This window comes from Lithobates pipiens, unplaced genomic scaffold (assembly GCF_037356315.1).
Source record: "Lithobates pipiens isolate NorthernLeopardFrog02 unplaced genomic scaffold, aLitPip1_a1.2 Scaffold_8, whole genome shotgun sequence".
NCBI classification, from domain to species: Eukaryota; Metazoa; Chordata; class Amphibia; order Anura; family Ranidae; genus Lithobates; species Lithobates pipiens.
The window spans coordinates 43908639-43934472 of NW_027507903.1; the positions used below are offsets into that span (position 1 = coordinate 43908639).

The 25834-nt window shown below is 43.2% G+C and overlaps 1 protein-coding gene across 3 annotated transcripts in view; it reads right to left on the reverse strand.

Annotated features, from left to right (window-relative positions):
* LOC143960042 (cell surface hyaluronidase CEMIP2-like) overlaps positions 1 to 25834 on the reverse strand; it is a 164330-nt gene that overhangs the window by 114795 nt on the left and 23701 nt on the right. For all 3 annotated transcript variants that reach the window (XM_077468311.1, XM_077468310.1, XM_077468312.1), the window contains exon 3: positions 20654 to 21124. In XM_077468311.1, the coding sequence (XP_077324437.1) occupies positions 20654 to 21124 (471 nt within the window). The remainder of the gene's footprint in view (positions 1 to 20653; positions 21125 to 25834) is intronic.

Here is a 25834-nt window from a genome sequence, read left to right on the forward strand (position 1 = left end):
CGCAGAGAATAGTGGCAAGGCACAGATCTGGCCAAGGTTACAAAAAAATTCTGCTGCACTTAAGGTTCTTAAGAGCACAGTGGCCTCCATAATCCTTAAATGGAAGACGTTTGGGATGACCAGAACCCTTCCTAGAGCTGGCCATCCGGCCAAACTGAGCTATCGGGGGAGAAGAGCCTTGGTGAGAAAGGTAAAGAAGAACCCAAAGATCACTGTGGCTGAGCTCCAGAGATGCAGTTGGGAGAAAGTTGTAGAAAGTCAACCATCACTGCAGCCCTCCACCAGTCGGGGGTCTTTATGGCAGAGTGGCCGACAGAAACCTCTCCTCAGTGCAAGACATATGAAAGCCTGCATGGAGTTTGCTAAAAAAACACCTGAAGGACTCCAAGATGGTGAGAAACAAGATTCTCTGGTCTGATGAGACCCAGATAGAACTTTTTGGCCTTAATTCTATCGGTATGTGTGGAGAAAACCAGGCACTGCTCATCACCTGTCCAATACAGTCCCAACAGTGAAGCATGGTGGTGGCAGCATCATGCTGTGGGGATGTTTTTCAGCTGCAGGGACAGGACGACTGGTTGCAATCGAGGGAAAGATGAATGCGGACAAGTACAGGGATATCCTGGACCAAAACCTTCTCCAGAGTGCTCAGGACCTCAGACTGGGCCGAAGGTTTACCTTCCAACAAGACAATGACCCTAAGCACACAGCTAAAATAACGAAGGAGTGGCTTCACAACAACTCTGTGACTGTTCTTGAATGGCCCAGCCAGAGCCCTGACTTAAACCCAATTGAGCATCTCTGGAGAGACCTAAAAATGGCTGTCCATCAATGTTTACCATCCAACCTGACAGAACTGGAGAGGATCTGCAAGGAGAAATGGCAGAGGATCCCCAAATCCAGTTGTGAAAAACTTGCATCTTTCCCAAAAAGGCTCATGGCTGTATTAGATCAAAAGGGGGCTTCTACTAAATACTGAGCAAAGGGTCTGAATACTTAGGACCATGTGATAGTTCAGTTTTTCTTTTTTAATAAATCTACAAAAATCTCAACAATTCTGTGTTTGTCTGTCAATATGGGGTGATGTTATTAATGAGGAAAAAAAGGAACTTAAATTATTTTAGCAAATGGCTGCAATATAACAAAGAGTGAAAAATTTAAGGGGGTCTGAATACGTTCCGTCCCCACTGTATTTATGCTCTTTACTCAAAATAGAGGCCCCTTATAAATAATTGCTACAGTGATATTTGAATAGAACTTTTGTGTGCGTAAGTTTGGACACTTAAGTGAGTTGATAGCAATGAGGGAATCATTATCTCAATATGGTAGATTTTAGTGAAGTCCATGCCAATTTAACTGTATTTTAAAGCGGGGGTCTCCAAACTTTCTAAAGGAGGTCCAGTTTACTGTACTTCAGACGTTGGGAGGAATATTGCCCCATTTTTGTTGTCAGTAGAAGGAATTATGCCCCATCGTTGGTGTCAGTGGCTGGAATTATATTTCAAAGGGTCCTACAGATAAGTAAATGGCTGCAGTTCTGAGGCCATTGTTTTAAAGCCTTGGTGGCCCACTTTTATTAAAATTAAAAATTTCACAGACATGGTTGCCTTCCTCAGGCAAAACACAATAACAGAATAATGGCGAGGCACCTAGATCCCAGCTCTCTGGCTCTCTTAGCCTTTATTACAGCACCTTACTTCACAGGCTCACGCCTGGCCTCTAGGGGTCTCCAGGCACCCTGGGTTCTCTCCTCCAGAGATTTGTGGACTCCCTCCAGCCCACTTGACTCACTAACTGCCTCAGCTTTCTCAGTCTTCAAAGACTTGGGCAGCTGTCCCCCAACATGGAGTGCAGTCTCCGACAGGAACACACAGGTCTATGACTGGCTCTGTCTCCAAAATGGGAGTCCTGAGCTATCCTCTACGAAGACCATGATTGGTTACCACGATTAATCTCCAACTAAATTTCTTTGAAGCCCACAAGCTCCAGACCCCAATCTGGGATTACAACACCCAAAGAACACTGACTAGCCAGTCTACTCCACTCAGAAATAATCCTCTGGAGCTTCACATTCTGCCATAGAGTGAACCTTGCATGTCTTTTTGCCTAAACTAACATGGCAGTGCCTTTCACTTTCATAATTAAGATGAAGTAGTCCATTAGGAAAAGTTCAAACCAACGGCAAACACTTGATAAGACAGAAAAAACATACAATGTGGATCCCCTATGCTAGCTCAGTACAAAAACCAAACTTTGCACCTCACAGTGGACACTTCCAAACTGCTTGGTGGTGTTGAACCCCACTGGAATGGGTTAGAAGACTCTATGACTCTATTCCTCCACCCTTACTTGGGGGTGCTGGACCTCTCCCTCCAAAATGGATTCACTCTCTTCCCTTATTCACCCCCCCCCCCCCCAACACACACCGCCCTAAAACTCTTGTTTTCTTCAACCCCGTATCTACAACTTTTTTCTTACCCCTGCTCCTCACTCCCTACTATTTCCTAATTTTGCCATTCAGCCATTCTCAACCAGGATTCCTCCTCCAAAGGAGCATTCTTCCTACTGATCATCACAATAATGTACAGTGAGCTGTAGATATAGTAATTATTAGCGAAGGCTGCCTAGGGCTGGAAAGTTATGCCAGCCATAGACGGTTCAAATCTCGGCCAGTTCAGCAGGAACCAGCTGAGATTTAAACCGTGCATGGGTGAGCTGAATGTACCAAATTGATCGATTGATCAAGTTAGGTGCAACCAGCCTGCTGGATTTTACTTGCGATTATTGCTAGCGGTTGGTATAGCCACTACCAATAATCACTTCTTCTCGAAGCAGGGATGGCTTCCACCGCCCCTCAACCGGTAGAAGACAACTGCTTGGCACAAGGGATCACTGCATCAACACTGTCTGTGTTGATGGGGAAACAAATGAATTTCTTTTCTGCAACCCATGGTTGATCAGATTTTTTTTAAAGTGTTCCTCCATGTTAACAAGTATAAGAAAGTCTGTCCTAATACAACATCTAGCCTACAGACCCGCAGTTGCCCAGACACTCCTCTGTGCTGAGATAAGAGGATGTGATCGGGAAGCTGGAGAGCAGGAGGCTGGAGCAAAAAGGATGATTTGGTTGATATTTTGAGAAAAAATAGGTGATATACCTTGAGGCAAAGTTGTGGATGGCTTTGTATATTGTAGTGAGTATGTTAAATTGTATTTGTTGGGTGATGGAAGCCAGTGGAGGGAATGGATGGTTGGCGGGGGCTGAGCAGATAAGGTAGATCACTCTGGCACTCTGGCAGAAGAATTAATGATAGACTGAAGGGGAGATAGGTGAGAGTGAATGAGTAGCTTGGTGGTTTTATTGGTTAGGAAGGTGTGAATTTTGGAAGTAAACCCTTACAAACCACTTTGACCTACAGGTAAGCTTAGATTAAGGTTTACCTGTAGGTCCAAGAAATATCTCCTAAACTTACACGGTTTAGGAGATATTTGCAAAAAGACAGGCACTGCTGTCTACGGCGCATGCTCCGTAGACAGCGGCAGCAGGCGCACCGAGCATGCCGTTGCTAATGGAGATACCCGGGAAGAAGATGGATGTTCCGTGGAAGAGGGGACAACAGTGACATCGCTGGCTCCTGTGTCAGGTAAGTGGCACATTATGCTTTACCTTTGCAGGGAAACAAAGAGGAAGTAAACCCATCAGGGTTTACTTCCTCTTTAAGGAAGTGAAGGCGGTATGATTTGGACAGCCATTGGAGATGGGGCTGAAAGCACAGGTCAATGTCTAGGATAGCACCAAGCACCCTGGCATGAGGGGATGGACTTTTTGCTGTAAAATAATGTTAATGAAAAAGTTTGGAAAGGGGGCAAGAAATGGGCAAAAATGTGTATACGGAATAAATTGGACCCTGCTGACTTGCCTTCATTAGTGTTTATCAACTGCAGCGTTATAGCCACAAATATATAGCACAGCAAAATACACATTGCTGTAATACTGTATATCGGAAATATTTATTGCTGTGATAACTGAAGGGTGGTGTGTACAATGCTGACACTAGATGGCCTGGCCTTTGCACAGCTCTCATTGCTAATCTTAATGTATTTCCTGTTTAGATCGACCTGTGACTTGGTTTTTAGTTAACTACAGGGGAAATTGTTCAACGTGGGCGTCTTATTCTTGGGAAAGTATATAATTTACATTGCAGATTAATAATGGATGCTGTTCTTGTATCATCACTTACTAGAAGAGGCCCTTAGAAGCTGAGTAATATATAAAAGTGATAACAACAAAAATTGTTTAACAATGATATTCTGGGAGCAATAAAAGCAAATTCGGATGGACATATTTTTTTTTTTTTTAAAACCCAAGTGAACTTTCAATTTAAATCAGCTCAAAAACATCCCAGATGAATTAAAACAAAAGGTTTTGAGAGTATTACAGTTCCTATTTTTAAATAGCCACAGTCTGTGTAGTAAAGCCTGTCACAAGCAAACATGATGCATGAAGCAGTGGTCTCTCTGCAAAGGTCTGACTTAAAGTGGTAGTAAAGTCTTTATACTTAAAACCCGCTGACAGGCAGGGTTTTTATAACAGAAGAGACCCTAGTGGTTTCTTCTCTCATAAATGTCCCCCCAGATGTTCAGGGGGTAATGGGATCTGAGGAGAATATGCGCAGTTTAGATCACATTTATGACCCGCTCTCTGTGCCGCGGCGATGTGACTCCTGCGTGTATACACGGGGAGTAATGTCACATCAGCCCAGCCATTCAAGTGGTCGAAGATACGAAACCTGGAAGGAACAAGGTGAAGATGGAAGAGCCGAGGGAGCACTGTGCTGGAGAGCTCGGTTTGCAGGTAAGTCCGTCATAATGTGCTGGTATGCTGTGCATATTAGAATATTATGACTTAAACCTGCAGGGGGACTGGATTTTTTGATTTAAGACAGTGGTCTCCAAACTGTGGCCCGGGGGCCGGATGCGGCCCTTTGCTTGCCTTTATCCGCCCCTTGTGGTACTATTCCTCTCACTGACATAAACAATGGGACAGAATTCCTGCCACTGACACCAAAAATGGGGTCACTATTCCTCCCACTGTTACCAACAATGGGGTACTATTCGTGCCACACACCAATAATGGGGCATTATTCCTCTCAAGGACACCAATGATGGGGTACTGTTCCTCTCACGGACATAAACAATGGGACATAATTCTTGCCACTGACACCAACAACTGGGGACTATCCCTTACACCAGTGTTTCTCAAATCCAGTCCTCAGGCCCCCCCAACAGGTCATGTTTTCAGGTTTTCCATTATTTTTCACAGGTGATTTGATCAGTTTCACTGCCTTAGCAATTACCACAGCCGTTTCATCTGAGGGAAATCCTGAAAACATGACCTGTTGGGGGGGCCTGAGGACTGGATTTGAGAAACACTGCCTTACACTGACACCAACAATGCAACATTATTCCTCCCACTGACACCAATTATGGGGTACTATTCCTCCAATGGACACCAAAGATGGGGCACTATTCCTTTCATTGACACCAATATTGGGGCATCGTTACCGACACCAAGACATTTTTTACTCCAACTGGCCACAGTCCGGCCCCTCCAAAGTCTGAGGGATATTAAACTGGCCCTTTTTTTTAGAAAGATTGGAGATCCCTGAGATTACTTTACTACTGTTTTAAAGCTCTAAATTTAGCAAAGCTAATGCTCCCTACTAATTGGATAGCTCTAACTCAATAGGGGGTGTGTTGGAACTCTGTTAAGAGATGCCTGTTTCCACACCGATAGCAAAGGTCCTTCTCTGCAGCATGCTGGCAGGGGACAGGCTACTCCAGGCTGTGGCTGCTTTTCAATGAAAGCCAACTGTAAGACTTTGTGCATTTTGATGCACCTAGAATGTATTTAGTTGATTTAAGCTGAAAGTTTGATTTGGCTTTAAAGTATGCGTCCACCTTTTTTTTTTTTCCTTTCTTTGATAGCCCTTGTACACATGGTCAGACATTCTGACAACAAAATCCATCGGATTTTGTCCAACGGATTTTGTCCGAAACTTGTGTTGCATACACACGGTCGAACAAAGTTGTCGGAAAATCCGATCGTACGTAACGTGATGATGTTATTTCGTTACGACGGGACTACGTTCAGGCTAGTAGCCAATAGCTTTGGTCTAGGAATTTGATCTGAGCATGCGTTTGGCACTTTGTCCGATCAGAATTCTCTACACACAATCGGACAAAGTCCGATCGGATCATGTTGTCGGAAAGTTTTATAGCCCAGCTCTAAAACTTTGTCCGTCGGATATTCCGACGGAAACAGTCAGATGAAGCCCACACACAGTCTGATTATCCGACAACACGGTCCAAACGGACATTTTCCGTCGGAATGTCTGACCGTGTGTACAAGGGCATAGAGTGGTAAAGGTTTAGGACCTGTAATTTTATTTTACAAGAGAAGAAGTGTGGGGAAATCAACAGAAACAGTGACGTATACAGCATCACAGTACAGAAATCTGAGGACAACATAGGTGTGAAACTGTGTAAGTCATTGAACTGGCTGGACAAAATAACAAATCCCGGTATAGGTAATACAGCTCCAATGTAGAGATGTAAAATTTCCGTAAATTTTTAAACCATGGGATAAAAAAATTCTCCTTGTTTATTTCTGGAAAACTGGACATTTTGGACATTTTTAATTTGGTGTGGAGTAGTTTTACAAATTGAAAGTCATTTTGTTACACTGAGAAGGTGAAATGCAGTGTATATAAATGTATTATGCTTGAAATAAAAGTACAGCCTATTCAGTAAATAAACTAATTTTGCTTTTTAAAATTTTCTTTTTTATTACAAATGGAATAACAAGGACTGTGTATGATGAGAACATTTTACCTATACATGAGAATAGGTGACCACCCACTTTCCCTTATAATAATTGAATAACTTCCTGTCAATATGCATTTTTTGTTTCGGACTATGCTGACCGTACAAATGTTTCCAAACTCTAGATGTTGGTCTCAACACTTTACTGAGAGGAGGAACACATCAACCAATTTACTGACCAGACTATAGGGAAACATTATGCTGGGATTGTGGAGAACATTAATAGGAATCATTAAGCTTATAAGGATGAACAAATTTTTCAGAGAAATGTACCCTCTTACCTGTCAATTAAGGCCTGAGAGGAAAGAAACTATCATCTACTGTATCCCAACAATCACCCAACTGTAGGAGGTACAAGATGGAGCCCACAAGCAATCTAAAGACTAGAGGGTTTTCCCTGCAGTGCCCCCTAGTGACACAAATGCATATTTCCCTTGTTTGAACTGCATTGAGAAGTATAGTGTTACTTGAACTGTATTCCAGGATTTGCTTGTCTTCAGCTGAGAGATCCTTGCAATAATCTAAGACTTTACATAAAGAAATCTTTAATTAAGGTCTTCATGTATACATAGTTGGAATACAATGTCATAGATACATTATTTATTATTGTAAAAGAACATATTCCACACTTTTTTTTTTAAATTTTCCAGGAAAAAACAAACACTTTGAAAAAAACACAAAAAAACGTATTTTCCCCAATTTTTCCATTTTTTGTTCCAGGGCTTCCCATCTCTACTCCCATGTATGAATTTCAACTGAATATTTAGCTGTCTGCTCTCCAGTTCAGTTTTAAGCATCCAGAATTTGTGAAGCCAAAAGAAATATCACTTTTATTTGGAAACTGTCTTGCGACAAAACAAACCATAATTTGTCAACTGTAAAGAAGACGTCAGCAACAAAAATTTTGGTGCCAATATACAATTTGCCAGGAAATTGGCTCTAGAAGCACTGTCCTAAATTGTCTGTGCTAAATACAGCTGGTGTATTAGTCTTAAAGTTTATCTCTGGGGGAAGGAAAAATCCTTCTTTTGCTATGGGGTTGCCCCAGTGCAAGAGGTAAATGTTCATTTAGGTCTAGGGCCCCAGAAAAAGCTGTTTTATTTACAGGATCCTCCATTCCCCTGGGAGCCAACACTCTCCTCTTCTCCCCTACACTCCAACGATGGACTGTCCCTCAGCGTCCTCACACCCAGTGCAAGGCTACAGGTTCTGCATTGTACTTGATGACATCAGAGGACCTGCAATCATTGTAGTATAGCAGAGAAGGGGCTGTGGGAACCAGTATAGCAGTCTGGAAGGAGCTTGTGGGAGCAGAGGATTGGATAAGTAAGTCTGTTCTTTTTCCAGTGCCCTAGATGTAAATGATAAATAGTGCATTTTATGTAAACAGGCAGCCCCATTTTAAGAGGGGGCTTTTCATCTTGAAATAAAACATTTCCTTAGGCTTATAAAGGCATGTGGTACATGTCATATTAACAAAGTAGGCAATCCTGTTTAACGTCTCTCTGCCCCCCGCCCCCCACCAGTTTCAGAGTGAAAAAGAAACTGACTTGAGTTCCATACCGAATTACCAAAGGAATCGCCACCAGACTACACCTGGCATATGGGATATGCCAGTAACCTGATAGACAGCTCACGTCTTTCTCTGCCTGAGCAGTGAATTCACTACACGAGCTGAGCCTGTATATAGGAAGGGAAAGCTCCTTTATTTGCCTATATGCCCAGCTGTCAAACAAAAATATCAATAGAGCTGTTTTTTAAATCTGCCCCCTAGCTCCCATCTTAAGCCAACATAGCAGCTGGAGTAGCGTGGTACACAGTATTATGGTCATGGCAACATTTTTTACCCCAGTACTGTTGCCAAACGTGAATTATCCAACTTAATGAGGCTAAATGCAACTGCCTTGCAACCATGTGTAATGCACAAGGCTGTAGCATGGTGCTGCGGACGTTCAAGGGTAAAAAAACATCCAAGAGGCCACATACCTCCTCCCAGCCACTTGTCAAATGCCCTCTGAAAAGCAATCCACCAACGATAAATTTTAAGAGGACAACACAAGTGTAAATGAGCCCTTAAGCCTGGTAAACAGTTTTAATTTTTTCAACCCAGCTAAGTGAATGAATAAAAACAGAAGAGCTCAGGAGAAGCCGCTGTACTAACTATCCTATGTCAGTACAGTGATCTCTCCGGCGAGCTATTGTGTTTAGAACCCTCCCCCACCCGCCAGAACACTCCGGTCAGGGTCAGCTAAGAGCGCTGAACGGGAGTGGGTCGGCAGAACTTTTTTGGTCATGAGCCTTCAACAGTAGGCGGCCGAATGGCCAAAATTCGGCACATGTGTACTAGGCTTCAAGCCAGTCATAGATGATGGGCCAGAACACACCAGCCAGTGCTCTTAGCCAAACATCTGGCTTCTGTCGGACCGACTGCCTTACACACAGGCCTGATATTTGGCCCATATGTACGACCCTTTAGAGTAAGCCGCACATGGAAGGGCTTTACACAGAGCAAACAAAATGACAAATGACACTGTCTAGACCAGTGATGGAGAACCTTGGCACCCCAGATGTTTTAGAACTACATTTCCCATGATGCTCAACTACACTGCAAAAGTTCATGAGCATCATGGGAAATGTAGTTCCAAAACATCTGGGGTGCCAAGGTTCACCATCACTGGTCTAGACAGTACAAATCAACGACAAGCCAGCTGGCACTGTGACTGTTTGCATGTAATGGTAACAGGCTGACAGGTGCCATTGCTATTGGCATGCAAATTTACATCCAAGGTGTTGTATGCAATTAGGGGCCGATGACTGGCCCTGTAAGCAGATGTTCTGCATCCAAGGCCGCTTATCTGTCATTTGCATGTAACACCCTTGATGTCTGTCTACAGGTGAACAGCGGCGGTGCCTGTCAGCCTCACTGACTTGTACAGGCTGATTGCAAATACCTACTCAGTGATGATTTACGTTCCTTCTTGTTGGAGTATGGGCCAACATGGCTGTGTTAATGATGCCTATGCTGTGTCTGGCAGCAGACACAGCATAGAAAATGGAGCAGACTGCTTCTCATTAACAAGGGGACATGCCATGCATCCTTTGCAGGATCTGCACCATTTTCTCAGTTTAGAAGAGTAATGTAGGCTTTACTACCTGTACCACTCTTTGATAATCCCCCCCCCCAACTTGATTTTAGGTCACCACCTTTGTCAGAATCTTCTTTACTTACAAACCATATATAATTAGTATTAATGGCGGTTTACGTGTTTATTATACTTTGATGGGCTCAGAAGGGCAGACTGCAATATAACCACAATTAGATCTATATTTAGTATGGTCAGCATTCCTAGCAGAATGAACATGTATAAAACTTGCTGTCCCCACTGACAGTAATTATATACACCCCAGACATGAAGCAGATGCAGTCACAGTGTTGTCGCCAATGTGCTGCATCATAACCATATTGCTTAAGTGTGAATTTCAGAAAAATATCAAAAAATAACAAAATTATTACAGTTATGTATTTGTTCATGTAAAACACTCTCAGTTGAAATCTTAAATTAACTCTGCATCTAAATGTAGCATCAGGGAAAATACAGACAGAAAGAAGGAACAGAGTGAGCAGAGTGATGACTCATCAGTGTGCTGCTGCTCCTTTATTGTCCAATCTGGAGGCTGGTGTGTGTACTCCTGACCAAACTCTGCTTTTTCTGAGGACGTGGCAATGCTGTCCAGCACTAGAGAATAAATAGACCATAAGACTAACTTCAGAGAATAGCACACTCACTCTGTGTGGAGTTTGTTTTAATAGCGCCTTACAAAATAAATGAAATATCGGGGGGTGAGCTGGGTGTAGCTCTGCATGAAAACCAATCAGCTTCCAGATTTTATTGTCAAAGCTTAATTGAACAATCTGAACTAATGCTGGCCATATACTATACAAAAAATCCAATTATTGAAAAGCGAGCGCCGTGAGCGCAAACGTTAGTGCCATCATGTAATGACCGATAAATCGTTCAGTGGACATAAATGAATGCATTTATCGTTCGTTCGGCAGGAAATTTCCAAACTTGTCCTTTGTTTTTTCGTCTCAAAAACATCCCAATGATTATCGATTTTGTGCCCATTAACTGGCTGATAAACAAACAAACTGTCTAATTGACCGAATTACGTATAGTGTATGGCCAGCATTAGAAGAAGCTGGTTATCAATCACAGCTGCACCACATTCTGAGTGCTCCACTTTTAGTAAATTCCTCCCACTATACCACTGTCATTTGCTGCACCTACTTATGTAGATGTATGCATACCGTGTACTAGTGCTCTAATTCATTTCGCAGCAAAAAAAAAATTGTAAGGACAGGGAAGTTAAAGTATACAGTATGTATATGAAGTAAAAAACGCTGTGCAATTAAACGGTCATATTCACAGAAAGTGATGGGAAATTTACTGAGGACTTCTCTCTCACTCTTCCACCCCCCTCTCTTTCTCTCGCCACCTTCCTCTCTTACCCCCCTCTCTCTGTCTCACTCCCTCTTAATCCCCTCTCTCTCTCTCAACCCCTTTCTCACCCCTCTCTCTCTCACCCCCCTTTTCTCTCTCCCCCACTCTCCCTTTCTCTCTCACCCTCCTCTCTCTCACCCCCTCTCTCTCACCCCCTCTCTCTCTCTCACCCCCTCTCTCTCACCCCCTCTCTCTCTCTCACCCCCTCTCTCTCTCTCACCCCCTCTCTCTCTCGCCCCCCTCTCTCTCACACACCCTTTCTCACCCCCCTCTCTTCCTCACTTCTCTCTCTCACCTCTCTCTCTCTTTCTCTCTCTCTCTCTCTCTCTCTCTCTCTCTCACACACAAGCCCTTTCTCTCTTACCCCCTCTCTTTCTCTCACCCCTCTCTCCCCATCTCACCTCTCTCACCCCCCCCACTCTCGCCCTCTCTCTCACCCCCACTCTCTCCCTCTGACTGGCTCTGCCTTAAGATGTAAAGATGTAAAAAGTATTAAAATATTATAAAATGTTTTAAACATTTCAAAATGTTTCTTTACATTTATTTAAAATAGTATGTGTGTTTATTTAAATATATATATATATATATATATCTATATATATATATATATATATATATATATATATAGATATATATAGTGCATCCGGAAAGTATTCATAGAGCTTCACTTTTTCCAAATTTTTTTATGTTACGACCTTATTCCAAACTAGATTAAATTCAGTATTATCCTCAAAATTCTACAAACAATACCCCATAAAGGCAACGTGTAAGAGGTTTGTTTGAAATCTTTGCTAAGTTATTAAAAATAAAAAATGAAAAAAATCACATCTACATAGGTATTCACAGCCTTTGCTGTTCACTCAGTATTGAGCTCATGTGCCTCCTGTTTCCACTGATCATCCTTGAGATGTTTCTACAACTTGATTGGCGCCCACCTGTGGTAAATTCAGTTGACTGAACATGATTTGGAAAGACACACACCTGTCTATATAAGGTCACAGTTAAGAGTTAACAGTGCATGTCAGAGCACAAACCAAGCCATGAAGTCCAAGGGATTGTCCAAGGAATTGTTTCTAGATCTCTGAGATAGGATTGTATAGAGGCACACATCTGGGGAGGGGTACAGAAACATTTCTGCGGCATTGAAGGTCCCAATAAGCACAGTGACCTCCATCATCGGCAAATGGAAGAAGTTTGGAACCTCCAGGACTCTTCCTAGAGCAGGCCACCCGGCCAAATTGAGCGATCGGGGGAGAAAGTCCTTAGTCAAGAAGGTGGCCAAGAACCCGATGGTAACTCTGACAGAGATCCAGTGTTTCCCTGTGGAGAGAGGAAAACATACCAGAAGAACAACCATCTCTGCAGCACTAGACCATTTAGGCTTGTATGGTAGAGTGGCCAGATGGAAGCCACTCCTCAGTAAAAGGCACATGACAACCTGCCTGGAGTTTGCCAAAAGGCACCTGAAGGCCTCTCAGACCATTAGAAACAAACTTCTCTGGTCTGACGAAACAAAGATTGAACTTTTTGGCTTGAATGGTAAGCATCATGTCTGGAGGAAACCAGGCACCGCTCATCACCTGGCCAATACCATCCTTACAGTAAAGCATGGTGGTGGCAGCATCATGCTGTCAGGCTGTTTTTGCAGCAATGTACAGAGACATCCTTAATGAAAACCTGCTCCAGAGCACTTTGGACCTCAGACTGGGGAAAAGGTTCATCTTCCAACAGGACATCGACCCTAAGCACACAGTCAAGATAAAAAAAATAGTGGCTATGGGACAACTCTGTGAATGTCCTTGAGTGGCCCAACCAGCGCCCAGACTTTTACCCGATTGAACATCTCTGGAGAGATCTGAAAATGGCTGTGCACCGACGCTCCCCATCCTGATGGAGCTTGAGAGATCCTGCAAAGAAGAATGGGAGAAACTGCCTAAAAATAGGTGTCCCAAACTTGTAGCATCACACTCAATAAGACTTGAGGCTGAAATTGGTGCCAAAGCTGCTTCAACAAAGTATTGAAGCAAAGGCAGTGAATCCATTTTGGAATAAAGCTGTAACATAACAAAATGTGGAAAAAGGTAAGCACTGTGAATACTTTCCAGATGCACTGTATACTGTATACAGTATACACACACACACACACACACACACACGTGTGTTTGAGTTTTGAGGTGCACACCCTAATGCAATAGGCTGCGCACACCTATGATTCTCTCCCTGTTGGAGCCAAAGCCATACACAGCTTGCCTTCTCACCCTCAGTTTGCAGGCTGAAGTAGAGAAAATCTGTAACTTCTTCCATCCACACTGTTTAGCGTCAGTGGGGGAATCTGCACTGCTGGCTATTGCAGCACCCACGGTGTTGGGGTCCCACACTTTTTCTCCTTATTTTCCTCCACCACTACAGAGAAAACACAAGTGTTGGTCCCTTGATCTATGTCTATATGGCCAAGCTTTGAACAAACAACCTTGCTTCCTTCCGTAGGGTCGTGACGTCACCGGCTCCGACCTTTACTTTTTCTATTTGAGCGTATACTTACTGTAAAGGTCGGAGCCGGTGACGTCACGACCCTACGGAAGGAAGCAAGGTTGTTTGTTCAAAGCTTGGCCATATAGACATAGATCAAGGGACCAGCACTTGTGTTTTCTCTGTAGTGGTGGAGGAAAATAAGGAGAAAAAGTGTGGGACCCCCACACCGTGGGTGCTGCAATAGCCAGCAGTGCAGATTCCCCCACTGACGCTAAACAGTGTGGATGGAAGAAGTTACAGATTTTCTCTACTATTTTCTCTCTATATACTATATAAATAAGAGTGGTAGAACACTTTACCCATGTAACCCGGGATCGAGGAATAACTACTGCAGTGGAGAAGGCTTTTTTTCAGTGAAAACTTAGGGGAATACCTCCAGCACGTATGTAATTGCAAGGGGTGCTGGGGTGTGCTAGAGGGTTCGTCGATGTTGGCTGCTGGAGGATCTATTGTTGCTTGGCAGAATTTATTGTCGAGGGTGTGGTCTATGTTGTTGTTGGGGGGAGGGGGGTCAATTACTGCTGGGAGGGTTCTACTGTTGAGGGAGGGGGTCTATTGTTGCTGGTTGCTGGAGGGTCTAATAATGCTGGCTGTTGGAACTTGGAAGAACTATTGTTCTGTTGTTAAGGGGTATTTTGTAGCGGGGGGGGGTCTATTGTTACCAGAGAAATCTATTGTTGCTGGCTGCAGGGGATCTATTTTAGTGCTTTTTATATTATCCTCAACAAATTCCATACAAATTACTTAGCATAAAGTGATACTTGGTTCTGTTTTCTCTAAACAGGGGCGGTACTGGGAGGTGGGTAGGGGGGGAAACCAAGGGATGGGGCTCAGAGGTAGGTAGGGGGCAGAGACAAGGGGTGACTTGGAAGAGCAGAGTACCTGCACCTATTCTCTGAGAAAAAAAAGCCCTGAGTAAGACCCCAAATGTAGGGGAAGATGCAACTTGACCTATTATAATTTATAGGTAAAAAAAAAGGTGTGACGCGTGGAATAGAGTTCACGTGGAAGAGTGATTGAGAAACTGACTGACACATAATACACGAACACACACAAAAAATAATAATCGTATTATTAAAAAATACATTTATAATGTTGTATCACTGATATATGTGTATACAGCACATATATAGATGTTGATTAATAGTTTTTACATGTATTATTTAATTACCGTATATTTGAACTTTGTGGGATGTATAATATACAGTAAAGATTTTCCAGCACGCGGAATAATTGTTTGCTGTGACACATGTGAAGAGCAGCACTGCACTGAATGTTTAATGCATTACAGTATTTATACAGCACCGACAGTATATGCAGCACTTTGCAAAATAAGCGAGACAGTACAGTTACAATTCAATTCAATGCAAGGCCCACCCTGAAAAAGACTTAATCAGGATGGGAGCATATGCTGCTGTAAAACCTGGATATATCCCTGGGCACTAAGGCATACCAGGCAGACTTTTGAACTGAATGTTGATAACAAGGTGGAAAGTCCCTCTCCTCTTTAGTCCGGTGGACGTGGCACCCATGGTTGCCAAAAAGAATGTCAAATTTTGATTAGTCTGAGCACAGAATAATTTCCCAGTTTGCAACAGACAGTTTTCAATGAGCTTTGGCCGAGAGAAGATGGCGGCTTTTCTGGAAAATGTTCAGATATGGCTTCTCCTTTGCATGATAGAGCTTTACCTTGCATTTTTGGATGACACTGCAAACTGTGTTCACAGATAGTGGTTTTCGGAAGTATTCCTGAGTAGTGTTGGGTAAACCCTTCGAGGCCGAGCTAAAGTGCAGCCCGAGCATCGCCTGTTCACCTGTTTGGCGAACGCTTGAATTTGCGGGGCGCGCGCACAGTCAGGGCACACTGAATAGTTGGTTGTTAAGTAGCAGAGCCAAGAAGCCAGCCACTGTGTCCTTAACAAAGAATGAGTCGTTAGCAGTCAACGGGCTTCCCCGCTGACAGCTGAATAATAAAAAAAAAAGGCTGGCAATAGAAAAAAGTTAAATAAAAAAATGACATGGGGCCCCCCAATCCATACAGACCGGAAAGGGGGCTTCCAGATTCCGATAAGCCCCCTGCTCTCAAACCCCCACAACCACCCACCAGGGTTGTGAGGAAGAGGCCCTCGTCTCCCCACCCAAAGCACCCCCCCATGTTGAGGCTATGTGGCCTGGTATGGTTTAGGAGGGGGGGCACTCGGTTGTCCTCCTCCTTTCCTAACCTGCCAGGCTGCATGCTCAGATAAGGGTCTGGTATAGATTTTGGGGGGACCCCACGCCATTCTTTTTTTTTTTGTCATGTGGTTCCCGTTAAAATCCATAGCAGACCTGGAGGGCCTGGTATTGATTGGGCGGGAACCCCCACACCATTTGTTTTAGCTTTTTTTTGCCGGCAATGGTATTGTATTGCTGGTAATTTAAATGTCTTTTTTTCCTTTATAAAATTTCAGTTTTGCTGAAGCAGGTTCTATACATTGTACAGATGCTCCACAGCCAGACTAAAGGGACCTTCCAGGCACTATACTTAACCGTAAAAAGAAAAAAAGGTAAAACCGCGCTTGCCTGACTACAAAAAATAAAAACGTGCTGCAAACCCAAATGTTGTACTACATTCGACACAAGACAGAAAAAAGGGTGGGTTGCGCAAAAAAATTAATATTACATCTCAAAAGTAAACAAGTGAATATTAACACTAATCCTATGCAGAAATATGTGTAAAAAGTACAGTGAAAACACCAATATACTTAAACAAAGACTAATATCTGACCGGTCCACTAATTAACGCGGTACGGTCATATAACAAAAAACACACAATTAATGAACAGTGTAAAAGAAACACTTTGATAATCATAACATTGAAAAGTCCATATAAAAAAATTCCCAAGTTGAGAAATAGTGATAGTAACTCCGCAGTGATGAAACGATGACAGACCATCCAAACTAGTGTAAGTTGTGAGCACCTCCACCATGATTAACACTGCCGCTTACCAGAAGTTTATGGTTCTTTATTACAGAGAACCATAAAACGCAGATGACTGGCTCTCCCCAGCCCGGGATATTCAGATAAGTAGGGTGATGAAAGGACCTCTCACAGCTCCAACCAGTCCCTCACATCAGCGACCATAAAAGAGATATAAGGCTCGCAATAATGTAAAACCAAACACTGCTAAATAAGTAGAAGAATCTCATTCTGCTGTCTTTATCCTTTTTCTGAGATACATGAAACCATCTTATTACTCTATCACCTGTAGTCATGTATAGGGTTGCTTTGTGCACCATTTGTTTTAACTTTTTTTTTTTGCCGGTGTCTTGTCAAATAGCGTCCTCCATCAGATAGTGTCCCCTGCGTACTGCGCATGCGCAGTACACAGGAACACAGATTCCGAAAATTGCCGAGGATGAACGGCGCCTGCGCCGTGAGTCCAGGTTCTATCCCCACTATCCAAGTGGACACAGAGGTAGAATAAAAAAGAGCCGAGCGCAGCGAGGCCGAGCCCGAAGCGTGGCGAGCGAAGCTCGCCCGCGAGGGGCCCTTTAAAATTCACAACCCTATGTCCGCTTGGATGGTGGGGCTACCACCTCCACTCACGGTGCAGGCGCCGTTCAGCTTCAGAGATTTTCCGAAGCTTCGTCTGCTCCGTACTGCGCATGCGCAGTACGGAGTGGACACTATGTGATGCCCGGACTCTATACGCCAGAACACCGGCAATGGTATTGTATTGCTGGTAATTTAAATGTGTTTTTTTTCCCTTTATAAAATTTCAGTTTTGCTGAAGCAGGCTCTATACATTGTACAGATGCTCCACAGCCAGACTAAAGGGACCTCCCAGGCACTATACTTAACCGCTTTAGCCCCAGAACATTTTACCCCCTTCCTGACCAGAGCACTTTTTGCGATTCGGCACTGCATCGCTTTAACTGTCAATTGCACGGTCATGCGACATGACTCCCAAACAAAATTGACATCCTTTTTTCCCCACAAACAGAGCTTTCCTTTGGTGGTATTTGATCACCCCTGCGGTTTTTATTTTTTGAGCTATAAACAAAAAAAGAGCGACAATATTGAAAAAATATTTTTTACATTTTGCTATAATAAATATCCTCCAAAAATATATAAAAACATTTTTTTTCCTCAGTTTAGGCTGATACGTATTCTTCTACATATTTTTGGTTAAAAAAAATTGCAATAAGCGTTTATTGATTGGTTTGCACAAAAGTTATAGCGTTTACAAAATAAGGGATAGTTTTATGGCATTTTTATTAATAATTTTTTTTTTTACTAGTAATGGTGGCGACCTGCAATTTTTATTGTAACTACGACATTATGGCAGACACATCGGACATTTTTGACACATTTTTGGGACCACTGTCATTTATACAGCAATCAGTGCTATACAAATGCACTGATTCATGTGTAAATGACACTGGCAGTGAAGGGGTTAACCACTAGGGGGCAGTGTAGGGGTTAAGGCCTCTTTCACATGACCGATCCGTTCAGGTCCGCCTGTCAGTTTTTCAGGTGGACCTGAAAGGACGCTCCATAGAGGTCTATGGAGTGTCGGATATCAGCGGTGACATGTCCGCTGACATCCGACCCGCTCCGATCCAAAAAAGTGTGACGGAGGAAAAACCTACTTTTCCATCCATCATCAGATCGGGTGACGACGGACTCTGCGGTCCATTGTCATCCGATCTCCCACAGGTAAGAGTGGCGCTCTGACAGGTCTGTCCATGCGCAGTGTTCCTGCTCAGCGGGTATTGACGGAGCAAGCGGATATCCACGGGGCAGATCATCACTGATCCGCCCTATGTGAAAGAGGCCTATGTGTGTCCTGGGGCGTTTCTAACTGTGGGGGGAGCGTGGCTACATGTAACACGTCACTGATCTCTGCTCTCAATCACAGGGAGCAGAGATCAGTGACACTGTCACTGGGCAGAAAGGGGAGATGCTTGTTTAGTCCGCGGGACCCACGATCCGACTCACGGCGTGCCTGTGCGCCTGTCCGTGCCATTCTGCCGACGTACATCGGCTTGCGCCGGTGGGGGACCGGTTAAAGGAATTTTTCATTTTTATTGTTTCACCTGAAACATCATTAAAATCACTGTACCTGTAAAAATGATCTTTTTTTAGAAAAAAATGTTTGCATTGATACATGTCCCCCAGAGCAGTACCCAGGTCCCCATACCCTTTTTATGACCAATAACTTGCTTATAAGCATTCAAAATGGGAACTTTTTCAAACTCAGGTCCCATAGACTTCAATGAGGTTCAAGGTTCAGTTTGCGATGTTCTAGAGTTCTTTTGCGAACCAAACCAGTGGGTGTTTGGCCCATCTCTATTCCTGAATCCATGCAGTCCAGCAATGCATCCAGTATTGCATTTCAGCCTTGTCCCTGTGCACAGAGGTTTCTCCAGACTTTAGGAATCTTTTCATGATATTATGTACTGTGGATGATGATATATTTAAAGTCTTTGCAATTTTACATTATTCTGAAATTATTTCACAATCTTTTAGATTTACACATATCGATGAACTTCAGCCCATCTAATCACTGAAACATTTTGGCTCTTTAAGTTGCCTTTTTTATACCCAATCATGTTATTGACTTGTTGCCAATTAACCTAATTCGTTGCAAAATGTTCTTCCAGAATTTCCTTGTTAGTATAACTTAAGACAGTTCGAATCTTGGCTTGTTCAGCAGTGAGTGGCTAAGATCCGTACCATGTATGGGCAGGCTGAATGTACACAAGTTCATCAATTTGGGTACAATCAGCCTATGGCAGTGATGGCGAACCTTGGGACCCCAGATGTTTTGGAACTACATTTCCCATGAATGCTCATGCACTCTGCAGTGTAGCTGAGCATCATGGGAAATGTAGTTCCAAAACATCTGGGGTGCCAAGGTTCACCATCACTGGCCTATGGGATTTCCCATGCGATTATTGCCAGTGGCTATAGCCTATAGCAATAATCACTATGTGTTCTCCCAGCCGTGATGGTTCCCCCCCCCCCGTGCGTTGAACACAATAGCTCAGTGGGACGGGATTCCCCCATCAACACTGTGTTGATGGGGGGAATTGAACATTGCCCAATCAATGGCAGGCTTTACTTTGCCAGCTTTTTGTTGACCTTATTTTTTTTTTATTAAACTGGTACATTTTCTCAGTTAAAAGATTTGATATGTTTTCAATTTCCTATTGTAAATAAAATATGGTTTTGATAAGATTTGCAAATCATTTCAATATTTTTTATGTAGATTTACATAGCGCCTCGTCTTTTTCTGGAATTGGGGATGTATGTTAATGAGCAGATGGGGAAACATACCTAGACAATATTCAAACCAGAAAATAATAATTAGCAATGACCTTTACACCATTATGTTCATTCAATGATATTGCAAATAGAAAGATATATCTGACTGTACAGTGTAATTTGTCTCAGTGTAATTTTCGTAAATACGTGACTTCAGGAAGCGCGCAGAATATCCCAAGGGCCAAGTGCTCCCTTTTACCATTATCTGTACAAATTCCACATATAACCATTAACTTTGAAAAACTTGATAAATAGTCTTGAAATACTCTCAGCAGAGCATTATGTGACCAAGAGGGGTGCAAAAAGAGAGTTCAAAAGAGAAATGTTTGTAGTCAAGGCAAGAAGCGCAACATGCAAGGCTGCAGAGAACAGGCAAGGACAACCAGAAAGCAGGCATGCGTTGACCAATCGCATCACCTACCTGTTGACTGTATGTTAGGATTCTTCACAGGTGTTCCAGTCTTGTATATTTTCTTCTTCAGCAAAGAGAAAGCTTTGTTTTGTTGGGACTCAACTAGAAATCCCAGGTCTCCCAGGAATCTCAGGACTCTGTGGAGCAGCAGTGGTTTCACATTGACTTGCAGTAGTTTCAGGGGGCTAATAAGGGTCTCTGTGGGCTTTAGATCCTGATCACAACTGTCATAAGGAAAGATAGTCCAAGCCAGGTTGGGCCCTAAAGCCGATACTAAAACGTGTCGAGATAGTTTGAGGAGGACAGCACAGGGCCAGGTCTTTCCCTTCCATTGCATATTCAAATGGTGGTCTCCATTAGTCTTTATATCATCTCCTAGGGCCTGAAGGCCACCAGTAGCCTCCCGTGTGGACCTTCTCCCCACATTGTAATCCAAGAGTCCTAATGAGGAGGAGTCGTCAAAACTGCCGTTTGACCAGACTAAACATAAGAATAAAACAGAATTTGTGATTTTTCTTTAAAAATGTATTTCGTATGCAGAATGTCTAATATATAGCAACCTTACCATGTAAATTTAAGGCAGGAAAGGAACATGGACTTCACTGTGATGCATATTGTAGACTGGGTAAAGCATGCCATTTATACCTCAAGGGTGAATTTTCACTTTTGAAATGTTACAATAAATCAAGAATATACAATATGTGAGTCAAATTTGGCACACAAAAAGAGTGAAAACAGTCTTTTTCAAAGAGACCCTGTCACCAGACCATTCATTTCAGCAGCAATTTTCTCTATTTTAGGCACGTTATTTACCTGTAAAGGCCTCCATTGTGTAGACCTCCAAAAGCCCTAGGAGTTCTGCTGGGTACCACCATCTTGGATGTGATGTCAGCAGACTCACTCAAGTGACACTCTAGTATTCCCATTTAAGGCTCCCAGAAGCTTCATAAAAGGTTATATAAGGAGGCGATGGGAGAGGCTAAGCAGCTTGGCCAGCACAGACACTAATTAGACAGGAGAGGGCTATGAGACGGCAGGAGGAATGGGGCTGTACTGACTCTTCCCAAAGTAGTCAAATTTGCTAGCAAGCTCAGAGGAACATTTCAAGTCAAAAACAAATGTTTATGGAAATAAAAACACTGCAAGTGAACATTTAGGCTCCATGCATACTAGGAGCTGAAAACAATGCAGAAAAACACTGTATAAAAAAAAGGTTCAATATGAGCGTTTTTTCTGTCTTTTTTCCCTTTTGTGTGCTTATGTTTTACCGGGGTTAAGTAGTTTAGCTGGTTGTTAAGGAGTGGGCCACAAGCCGGCCGCCGCACCCTTAACAACCGATGACTTATCAGCTGTCAGAAGGGTTCCCTGCTGACAGCCAAGTGTAAACAAAAGAATTGACGGAAATTGAAATATGAGGAAAAAAACCGTCCCCCCCAATCCATACCAGGCCCTTTGGGTATGGTTTGGATTTTTAGGGGAATCCTATGCAAACTTCTTTAAAAAAAAGGCAAGCCCCCCCCCCAAACACCGTACCAGATCATTACCTGAGCATGCAGTCTAGCAAGCCAGGAAAGAAAAAAGACGAGTGGGCACCCGCGCCTTCTGAACCATACCAGCCCACATGTTGATGAGGACAAGGGCCTCTACCCCACAACCCTGGCTGGGTGGTTGTGGAGATGCGGGGGGTGGCTGATCAGAATCTGGAAGCCCCTATAACAAGGGGGACCCCAGATCCCGGCTCCTCCATGTGAATGTGTAGGGGTAGTACCCCCTACTCATTCATACAAAAAAAATGTAAAAGTGAGAAAAAAAAACACAACGGTTTTTGACAAGTCCTTTATAAAAAAAAAGTTGGCCCCTGGTGTAGATCCAATGTGAATCACGATAGACGGCAGCCGGCGATCTGAAAAAAAAAAGAAGAGTCCACATTCAGCGTTCCTGCCGAATGACAGTTCCACCACCTTCCGCTGCTAAATAAACTAAGGGGTGGGGCAACCCGATGACCCCGCATACCCCTGTTGATGATGAATTCTGATCCAGACTCCTATAAGCCCCCTGCCCACAGACCCCCACAACCACCGCCTGGGGTTATGGGGAAGAGGTCCTTGTCCTCATCAACATGGGGACAATGTCATTTCAGGGGGGTCATCATACCCCAAAGCGCCCCCCCATGTTGAGGGTATGTGGCCTGGTATGATTTAGGTTTGCTCGTCACTCCCCCTTTCCTGGCCTGCCAGGCTACAAGATTGGATAAGGGTCTGGTAATATTTTTTTTTTTAAATGTTGGCGAAGGGCCTAGTATGAATTAGGGGGGAAGCCCCACACTGTTTTTTTGTTCTCAATTTTTACTGCTGGCAACTGTTTTGTTTACATTCAGCTGTCTTGCCGGCCCGCTCCTTAACGACAAGCTTTACACTGCTTGTCAAGGATGCGGTTGGCCACCCACTGAGAAAACAATGCTGGAAAGCGGTGCTTAGCAGTGGTTAGTAGCATTTGGGAGCGTTTCAGAGCTGCTAGGAGCGTTTTTTTTTTAGCTAGTGTGCATGGAGCCTTACAATACTTGATTTCTTTCTGCTTTTACTGGTATTCTTGAATGGTAACAGACTCTTTTTAAGTGTATATCTTTATTTTACCATTAATATAGGGTGCACCCACAACAGGGAAAGGGAGGGGGTGGGTAAATCATTGCTTGGATCATTTAAAGTCCACCTCCAAGCAACTAAAAAAATGATCCCTTGCAGTAGGACTATGCCTGCACTACAAGGGTTAATTGCTTGTTTAGGTCTCCTATTGCAAAGCACAATTTAGAATTGTCCTGGATTTAGGCTTTAATTGTAAGTGTAAATTTAGGCTTGAACTATTATGCCATGTTACGCCATGTTTTTTTTTTTCAGCAGAGCAGCTGAGGTTAGCCTGGTAAACAAGTCAAAATATGATTAGAGTGTCATCTCCTGGCTGGAAATGTAAATATGAAATACTTAATATTTACTTTTCTAAAAGGCAATTACCATTCATTACTGAATATAAAAAAGAAATGATATACATTAATTGCCTTTAGATTATTTCCTTTTAGAGCAGGAACCCTGTATGTTCCCTGCATCTGTCTATTGCCCCATACACATGGTCATATTTTCTGACGGAAAATGTGCGATCGGATCGTGTTGTCGGAAAATCCGACTGTGTGTGGGCGCCATCGGACATTTTCCGTCGGATTTTCCGGCGCGCAAAGTTTGAGAGCAGGATCTAAAGTTTTCCGACAACAAAATCCGATCACATAAATTTCGACTGTGTGTAGACAATTCCGATGGACAAAGTGTCACACATGCTCAGAATAAACTAAAAGACGAAAGCTATTGGCTACTGGCCCGTTTATAGTACACGTTTGATGTCACCTCGTTTAGAACGATCGGATTTTCTGCCAACTTTGTGCTACCATGTGTATGCAACACAAGTTTCGGCCAAAATCCGTCTGAAAAAATCAGATGGATTTTGTGGTCGGAATGTCCGTCCGTGTGTATGGGGCATTACAGAAACAATAAGTCTGACAGGTAATACATTTTCTGCTGGTCCCTATATTCAGTCTTGACATTTGTCTCTTGACACTGATAACTTGGAGCCATAGTTAGAAGATCAGGCAGGATTGTACAACATACAGTACAGAGTGTTGGTTGGGAAGGGATCCTTCAAAGGTTATTTAATGACAAACAACTGGACCTGCCTGTGTATGGTCACACTGGTCCAGGTTGCTCAACCGTTTTATACATGGAGACAGTAGATGGGTTCAGATTCATTCACATTAGCCAAAATAGGAGCATAAATGTCCTCCAAGCAATTTATTTAATAATCATCCAAAAAATTTTTAAACAGCTAATGGAAAAATAAACACATTTGCTATTTTCTAAGCCTTTAATTTGTTATTCTAGGTTTCACATAACAGGCAGAAGCACATCTAGAAGTCTCCCTACGGCAATACGCGGCACAGGTTTAAAATATCTGATCTAACCTGCTGGATTTATTCTGACATCCAAGCTGCTAACCTAAAACTGGCAGCGAGAACATCTGATTCCTTTTAGGAGGAATAATTTGCTGATGGTGACGGCTTTATCCACTATACACTCTATACAGTATATGATGTCCCTGGAGGTCTGGTCTGGCCATACATGACATGGAAGGGGAAGGGCTAAGCGAAACCATCAATTAGAACCGCTTGTTGCTGAGAGATTTAACCACTTGCTGGCAGTTACCTTGGTTAGCCAAGGCGGTGAATCAGCAAACAGTTATACTGATCGCCTCGTTTGGTTGGGTCTACACAGGAGACTTTCAGAAGCTCAGTTGTGTTACTGAGCCTTAAAGTGGTTGTAAACCCTTACAAACCACTTTGACCTACAGGTAAGCCTAGATTAAGGCTTACCTGTAGGTCCAAGAAATATCTCCTATACCTACACGGTTTAGGAGATATTTGCCAAAAGACAGGCCCCGCTGTCTACAGTGGCGGCTCCCGTGCGCATGCGCGGGAGTGAGGTCATCGCGGCTCCGTCGAATGACAGCGCCGGAGCAGCGAGACCCACCAAGAAGATGGAGGCTCCGTACACAAGGGGACAGTGGTGACTTCACTGGCTCCTGTGTCAGGTAAGTGACACATAATGGACTACTATGCGATGCATAGTAGTCCATTATGCTTTACCTTTGCAAGGAATCAAAGAGGAAGTAAACTCATCAGGGTTTACTTCCTCTTTAAAGTAGAACTGTAGGCAAAAAATGTTCTTTCATTTTGGATAAAGCAAGTGAGCGTCGTAATCCCTGTCAGATTTTTTTTCGCCATCTCTGTCCCACTGCGGAGATTCCCCTTCACTTCCTGTCCCATAGCCAAACAGGAAGTGAGAGGAAATCACTACAAATTAAGGAAATCCTTTGGGGACCCCCGGGTCACCAGAACTAGTGTCCCCATTACAAAATGTCCCCTCTATTACTTTTCTGGGGACAAGCCAATATTTTGGGATTTTATTTTACTTTCACATTCAATGATAATGGTAATCAGCACAGTTAGAGAGGGTGAATCTCTTTAAAGGGGGCACAGACAGCAATACAATTTGACAGGTGTCCTAATCTATCTCGCTACTCTATCCAAAACAAAACAAAAAAGTTTTGCCTTTAGTTATACTTTAAGCATCGTACACTTTCTTTTTTTTG